We start from the raw sequence: 8,069 nt of genomic DNA on the forward strand, positions 1-8,069 counted from the left end.
GGAAAAACAATGTAACCTCTGCTTTTCCGTATGACCGATGTATGTGCTTTTGTGCATGTTTCAGGTTATATTTTTGCCAGGTTTTGGATGTCTGTATGTTGACGTGGCTCATCAGAGTAGCACCATCATTCTCACACTTGCACCAGAAAGCTGCGCTGGAGCTGTCATCAGTGAACACCACAGGTACACACAAATAGCACACCTACATGCTACAGAAATGCAGTCTTAAAGGGGCCATAGAATGCATTCGTTGAGTATTTGAAGTTATTCTTGGCTTTTAATAGCTGGTTTAAGGTACTAATGACAGAAGCTGTGAACCATAGAACTGTTTAAACACTAACAAAAACACTGTAAATATTCTTGAGTCTTACCAGTGTTTCTGTCCTCTTATTGTGTTCTCTCAGTGAGGTGTGCAGTTATGCTTTGCTAGCTAAAGGGACTGTAGCTGGGTTAACTTTTAGCCTTGCCCCCCTCACTTCCCTGGGTTTGACTTTCTCAGGTTAAACAAAAAAAAACTAAGATGTGTTTAGCCCCAGACTTAACACTGAAAAGAAGAGACTGTAAAACCAGTCATCGGCATGGATCCCTGTTTCAGTTTGAGGTCCCCTTCTACAGTCATGAGGCCTGGTGCATAAAGTAACCCTTATTCCCTTAACTAGCAGAGTTTTGGGGTGATGCGCTGCTCTCTACTATCAACAATGCCAACTCACCATCATATTTTACTGTTTTTGCAAGCTTTGACTGAACCTTATGCTAGGGGCAGGGTGTATGTACATTTTGGGGGTGTAAATATGTGTTACTTAGTAGTTTTGGGGTTTTGGAATTGGTCTGTTTTTTTAGTCTTGTTTTAGTTGGATTCTCAGGAAAACAAGTTTTTCATTCTAAGAACTCTTTAACCTCTTAATATCTTGACACAGTGCTCCAGATGTTCCCCAGAAGATGTTCTTTTTATACTTTGCAGGTAATGATTTTTTTTTTCCTGCCCGGTTCTGACAGGTTGTCCACTCAGATGCTGTCCTTCCAAGTACTGTTGAAGGAGATCAGCATGGTGCTTTGTGATGACATCACTAGCCCAGTTGGCTCGGTGGAACTCTTGCGTCTGACTATGTCTAAAGTCTTTGTGCTCATGCCCCCCACTGAGCCCACCGAGGGTGATGCAGCCTCCACTTTCGTCCGCCAGATGCACGTGCTATGTGGAAGTCTGCAGGTGGACAACCAGCTCTACAGCCGATCTAGCTTCCACTTTCCAGTCTTGTTGTGCCAAGAGCACCGGGCGGACTCAGGCTACTGGTTGGGCGATCGTGACCCAGTCCTGAGCTTTGAGGCCCTAGAGGACCTTAGACAGGCGTGCTTCCTCTGTGTGGGTCTCACATTCTCCAGCAGTGGGCTCCATCTGGAGCAGATCAGTTTCCAGCTCAAACCAGCCCGAATCTATCTAGAGGACACCTTTGTTTACTACTTGAGAACACTCTTTCACACTTACATACCTGTTTCCACCCTGACCACTGCTGTAGAGAGGGGCATGTCAGAAGAGTCTGGTCTAATGTTACCTGAAACAGTGTACCAGTCAGTTCAGGCGCTTGTCTGGCCGATCAGGCTGCAGCAACTGCTTATTGAGCCGGTCAGTCTGCTGGTCAGTATCCATGCCTCTCTGAAGCTCTACATTGCTTCTGACCACACACCACTCTCCTTCTCTGTGTTTGAGAGGGGACCACTTTGTACCACCCCGCGCCAGCTCATACATGCATTGACAATGCATTACGCTGCAGGGGCCCTCTTCAGAGCAGGCAAGTGAAGCTCTACTCTATCATGGGATTAGTGTCTGTTTCTCATAATAGTCTTTATTAAATGATCATGTGTCTGGATCTGAACGAACCACTGGAGAGATTTATTCAGTGTGTTTTGGGGTTGTAGGCTGGGTTGTAGGCTCTCTGGAGATCCTGGGCAGTCCTGCAAGTTTGGTGCGCAGCATCGGAAATGGAGTGGCTGATTTTTTCCGGTTACCATATGAGGGACTGACACGTGGACCTGGAGCCTTCGTCAGCGGTGTGTCTCGTGGAACCAGCTCATTCGTCAGACATATTTCAAAAGGTGAAACCTCTCGTACGCACTCTTTCTCTTACGGTCACATTTACCCTGCTTACCCTGTTGAGGAGATGTGGGTGGAGTAATGGGGTGTTGAGTATATGGGGTGGAGTAATAGGGTGTTGAAGATGTAGGGGTGGAGTAACCAGACGTTGACGAGATGGGGTGGAATGTAATAGAAGGTTAAGGAGACAGGGTGGAGTAATTGGTGTTGAGGAGATATGGGTGGAGTAATGAATGTTGGAGTAATGGGGCATTGAGGGGATGGAGTGGAGTAGTGGAGTGTTGAGGAGATTGGGTGGAGTCATTGTGTGTTGAGGAGATGGAGCTGGAGTAATAGGGCATTAAGAAGGGTCTCATAAATTGACCGACAGGACGTCCGTGTAAACACAGACAAGGCTCCATTAAATTATTAAGGGAGGATTATACAGACACATTGTCACTGACACTGCCTTCTTCTCCTTCTTCCTCTCAAGGCACACTGACATCCATCACTAACTTGGCTACTAGTCTGGCACGAAACATGGACAGGCTGTCTCTGGATGAGGAGCATTACACACGCCAGGAAGAATGGAGGAGGCAGCTCCCAGAGAGTCTGGGTCACGGCCTGCGTCAGGGCCTGTCTCGCCTGGGAATAAGCTTGCTTGGTCAGTTTCTCCCTAAAAGCGGTCTTATCACGTCTATAGTAGTACCTGTGTATATACATATACGTGTTTGTGTGTGTGTCTCTGTCTCTGAATGTGTTGTTTCTTAATACCGGTAGGAGCGATTGCGGGTATCGTGGACCAGCCAATGCAAACATTTACGAGGCCAGTCGAGGCTCCTAGCACAGCAGCCAGCACTGCCCGCGGTGTCATCTCTGGAGTGGGAAAAGGCATTGTGGGAGTTTTTACAAAGCCGATTGGAGGAGCTGCTGAGCTTGTTTCACAGACAGGATATGGTAGGAGTGTGTGTGTGTTTCTGTTTCTTGTGATTACTGTTTTATTTGACCACTCCTGCCTAAATAAAGTCGATAGGCATATAATTCAGTTCAGATTTATTTTTATAGGCTTTTCACAACAAATGTTGTTGCAAAACTGCTATACAGAGATCCGGGTCCGAGCCTCTTTTGAGCAAGCTAGTGGCAACAGTGGCAAGGAAAAACTCCCTCAGGTCGAGAGGAAGAAACCTTGAGAGGGACCAAGACTCAAAAGGGGAACCCATCCTCCTCAGATTGACACAGGATAATAATAAAAATCAAAACAGGAATAAAAACAATAATAAAATTAAACTGAATGAAGAAAAATGGTAAAGGTGGCATCAAGCTATACAAGATGAAAATGGGAGTGAGAATGATTAAGTCCATGCAGATAAACAGTCAGAAGCACAGTCATGCAGTGAGGTGAGGATGAATCAATGTGAGGTCCCACAGCAGGACCGCAGGATAGTGGAGGGCCGATCGTATTATGATTCAGCAAGAAAATGAGATTTACACACAAAGCTAATTTGATTTGAGATTGGATTTAGTCTTTTTACAGTCTATGTATAATGCGCTCCACCTCCCACACACACCCCATTTAAAACATCAAAATGTTTGGTTTAATACTGTGTTGCTCATGAAGTACTCCTTAAAGTTTGCCAGAGCAGTAGATTTTTTCATAAGCCTAAGGGTTGGCAGCCGTCTCTTATCATTTTATTCTTTTTTTCTCTTCCTTTTAATGGTTTCCTTGATTTTTATTGGTACAGCTTTGTTGTTGACAGCACAATCAGAATTAGAACTTGACCAGAACTGTAGAAACATGACTAGATGCTGAAGGCTGCACTTGAACACATTTGAGTAAAAACACCCTAATATGTCCTAAACAGAATAGTGCCATGAAAAGGGCAGGGTTATGTATATCAGGGGCACAAGGAGGAAACAGACACAGCAACAACAAACATGGTGAAGGTCAGTTGCTTTCTCCATGGATCCAAGATGAGGCTAGTAGAGCCCTGGCATTAGGAAGAATACTTTGTGTGAAGTCTGAAGATGTTCTCAGCTTTACCAGCTTTCTGAAACAATAATGAGCAGGTGCTTAGTATCCATTTTGCCGAAGTCACGTGAAGAACAGTTCTCACATCTTTATGAGACAGCAGGATTGGGCATCTGGAGCTCTTTTTGGGGGATTTAGGGGATTTGAGAGGATTCTTATTGGATTATAATAATACGTCTTTTTGCCTGGTGATTACACCATGCGGACATTTGAAGAAAACAACTTTGCAGTCAAATAGGAATAATCTTTTGTGTGTGTGTGTCTGTGTGTGTGTGTCTGTGTGTGTAGGTATCCTGCATGGCGCTGGACTCTGTCAGTTGCCAAAGCAGCTGTATCTGCCAACAGAAGAGAAATCAGCAGATGCACCCAACAGTCATCTGAAATATGTTTGGTAATAACACATCTGCACACATTCATACATGCAAGACAAAAAAATCTAAATTAAATATGAAATGAAACATTGGGTCGCCTGTTTTAATTTACAGTGTGTATCTCTGTGTGTGTGTGTGCAATGCAGGAAGATGCTACAGTCACTTGGGAGGCCAGAGGTGCACATGGCGCTTCATGTGTTCATGGTGAGCAGCTCAGGGCAGGAGCATGCAGGGTGTCTGCTGCTAAGCCGGGAGGTGCTTTTCGTTGTAAGCGTGTGTGAAGACACACAGCAACAAGCCTTCCCCATAACGGAGGTGCAGTGCCAACAAGACAAGCTCAAACCCGAAAAGCTCACCCTCACTGTGCATCAGCACCGAGTTACCAGTGACGGCGAGGTAACTTCTTTCTCCTGTTTTCTGTTATTCTCTGTCAACGTTAACACCACACCAACCCCAATTCAACCCATAACCCACCCCACCCCCAACCCGCTCCAACCCCATCCAATGAGGATAACCTTGTTCTTTCTTTGTCTGCTAGGGTGAGGGTGTTCGTGAGCGCCTGTCTGAGCAACAGTACAGTCGGTTGGTCGAATATGTGACACGAGTGTCTCAGTACCTCGCCCCTTCTCCCTCCTCCCTTGTTCAGCATCCTGTCGTCATGGCAGCTGAGCCCCCAAGCAGCATCAGCAAGACATACCACTACTGTGCAGACCCCGCCTATGCCAGAGTCTTCATATGTAAATTCAACATGGTGAAAAACAAGGCACTGCGCATTGGCTTCAACTGAGGGCTCTGGGTTGCTGTGTACAGGTGCATTGGGGTGCTGATCTAGTATCAGCTTTTCACAGACATGGAAATGTATAATTTAGGATAGTAAAGGCAACAATCGATTGGCAGTGTTCAGATTTGTGCTAGTGGGTGAGTAAACACTGCCACTGTCCAGATATTTATGTTCAAACATCAAGAAGAGATGAAGAGGTGAAACAAAGAAACTGAATGTTCAGAAAATGATCCATCGTCTGCTCGATTTCTAAGCCTTGATTTTTGTAAAGACTTTTAAAGAATTCTCCCTGCATCTCTATCAATGTTGCATTTTCCTCACTTCAACTTCTTGCTATATAAGGGACTATTTTTTTAGTTGTTTATTCCAAAAATCATTTAAAAGAATACACTTGCAAGGCTGAGGGCATCACGGAGGCCGGATGCCCAGTGAATGTGTTGGATGAATGTTGATGTGTGTAAATACAGAAATGAGTAATTGTATTAAGCTATAAAACAAACTTTTTTTTGTGGTAAAGGAAGTTGATTACGTCTTGCAATGCCAACTCATTCTTAGCATTTCAAAATGAACATTTTATCAGAATATGTGCTGCTTTACACTAACCCTATTTTGTACTAGCCATTATAAATGTACAGTATATTTGTTAAATATATACAATGTTTAATATGTTTAAATATTCTAATAAAATAATATTCTAATAAAATATTAAGGCTTTGTTCAAGAGCAGGTAAGAATGATTGACTGAAAATTGCCTCTCAACACAGGCGTTGATATTAGAAGTCTGAGCTTTCTACTGCATTTGGGAGCATTGCTATAAGGATTTGATTGCATTCAGTGACAATAGTATTAGTGAGTTCAGAATGTTGGATGATCACCACCCCAACTCATCCCCAACTTGCCATCTCATCCCCAACTTGCCATCTCATCCCAAAAGTGCTTGATGGAGCACCATTATTCCAGATAACACAGTTCCACAGCTCCACAGCTCAGGGTTGGGGGCTTCATACCCCTCTAGCCCATGTCTGGCATTAGGCATTGTACCAATAGGTTCATGTTTATCTGCCACAGAGCGTCTTATTCTATTAGCAGTACTTCTGTAAAGGGACTAGACAATCTGTAAATGTGTGCATTTGAACATCTGTGTCTGGTACAGCTTGAAGTAGTTGAATGCATTCATTAGAAGGGATGTCCACTAACATTTGGACATGGAGTGTATCTTGGACAAGTTTGGTGTTTATGTATGAGTTTTTCATCAGGACTGTTGCAAATTGGGAAGGTATGTCTGGTGGCTCCTCATGAAACAGCTTGAGGGAACGCTTAGCATGTGCTAAAGCAAGTACTTTTAAGAGCCTAACATATAAACCTAGCATGGAACTCTAAGCTTCAATCAGTGGTTTTCAACTTGTATGCTGCAGCCTCCCTGTGGGCCGTGGAGGTACTGCTACAGGACCATGATTATCACTTTCTGACATTCTTTAAATCTGGCATGTTGTCCTTACTGTATCAAAATTTCAAAAAACATTTGGAATACCATTTTTACACAGCCTTTCATTAAAACCCATTATTTTAAATCTTAATGCTTTTATTAGTTTTTCTGCTTGTAAAACATTTGAACAGATACAGGTAAACATACATACAGTAAAAAGGAACAAGAATTTCTCAATTTGAAGAAAGTAGTTGAGATCTTGTGAGCTAGTTGGATAAGCTTGCTTCTAGATTTCTTCAGGGCTCCTCCAGCCAGTTGTGTAGATGTGTTCAGTTTCATCACCAGCTCACCTGATGTAACCACTGATTAAGCACTGATTTACCAAACCTGGATGTACAACATTCAAATGTTCGACAAATTATGTAAGATGGACACATTTTGTGGAGTAGGCATCCTGTTATGATCACTCCAAGAGCGAGTAATACTAAAGGAGGTGAGAAAAAAACTTGTAACAGCAAAAGAGCTACACAAGACTCTACAAACTGTAAAAAACCTTTGTTCATGTGTCCACTGTTAGAAACACACTGAACAAGAATGGTGTTCACTGAAGGACAAAATACCGATGAACTAAAACACATTTGCACATTTCCAAAATTTCTCCTCAACGTTGTGGAAACCTTGTTTGCTGATACAGGAGACGTTTGGTGGAGGTGATTGCCGCTAAAGAAGTTATTCTACAGGTCTACAGGTTCATCAATTCAATAGTTTACTTACTTTTTCTAGCCTGCACTGTGGATGTTTACTCAGTGTTCTCAGTTAGGAGTTGTTAGATGTGTTTGTTTAAAATTGTAACTTAAAGGGAAGCCCTGAAGCATTGCCTTTGGTCTAATTTGCGGTAAAGCAGAGATTTGAACCTGAGAGGGTCTATTTTTTTTTTATTTATGAACTTTATTTATGAGCTTTAAAGATCCATATATGTAAACATGGTCATAAGTCATATTCATTACTCTGATAGGCTGTGGTAAACAGCTAAAATAACCAAATGTCCAACTATATGGCAGTCACAAAGAAATGCTCACATGTACACACACTGATCTGTCCATTGACTTTATACTGATGTCCTCTACATATAAAGTTGACCTACTTTATTATTCAGAAAACTGTAGAATTACAGACTCTAGTCTGCTGTTCTCCACCTCATCCCCAGTCATCATTGGTGTCTTTCAGTTAGCCTTATGTTTTGGCTTATGGACCATTCTCAACCCAACAGAAAAAAATACAGTTTAGCAGTAAAGCAGCAGTTTGTTCTTCTGGAATTAAATGAGTAACAATACAAGTACTAAAAAAAACAAATGTGCCCAATTATATGTATGATCACACAAGTGTAATATAAG

The 8,069-nt window shown here is 42.7% G+C and overlaps 1 protein-coding gene across 2 annotated transcripts in view; it reads left to right on the forward strand.

Moving 5' to 3' along the window:
* Window positions 1–6,801, forward strand: part of LOC140565583 (intermembrane lipid transfer protein VPS13B-like) — a 215,532-nt gene extending 208,731 nt beyond the window's left edge. For both annotated transcript variants that reach the window (XM_072691586.1, XM_072691577.1), the window contains exons 55-62: window positions 65–183; window positions 997–1,787; window positions 1,915–2,091; window positions 2,562–2,732; window positions 2,849–3,025; window positions 4,386–4,488; window positions 4,615–4,864; window positions 5,007–6,801. In XM_072691586.1, coding sequence (XP_072547687.1) covers window positions 65–183; window positions 997–1,787; window positions 1,915–2,091; window positions 2,562–2,732; window positions 2,849–3,025; window positions 4,386–4,488; window positions 4,615–4,864; window positions 5,007–5,255 — 2,037 coding nt within the window. In that variant the 3' untranslated portion in view covers window positions 5,256–6,801. The remainder of the gene's footprint in view (window positions 1–64; window positions 184–996; window positions 1,788–1,914; window positions 2,092–2,561; window positions 2,733–2,848; window positions 3,026–4,385; window positions 4,489–4,614; window positions 4,865–5,006) is intronic.
* Window positions 6,802–8,069: the final 1,268 nt, after the last annotated feature.

The sequence above is a fragment of the Salminus brasiliensis genome, chromosome 1 (assembly GCF_030463535.1).
Source record: "Salminus brasiliensis chromosome 1, fSalBra1.hap2, whole genome shotgun sequence".
Lineage (NCBI taxonomy): Eukaryota > Metazoa > Chordata > Actinopteri > Characiformes > Bryconidae > Salminus > Salminus brasiliensis.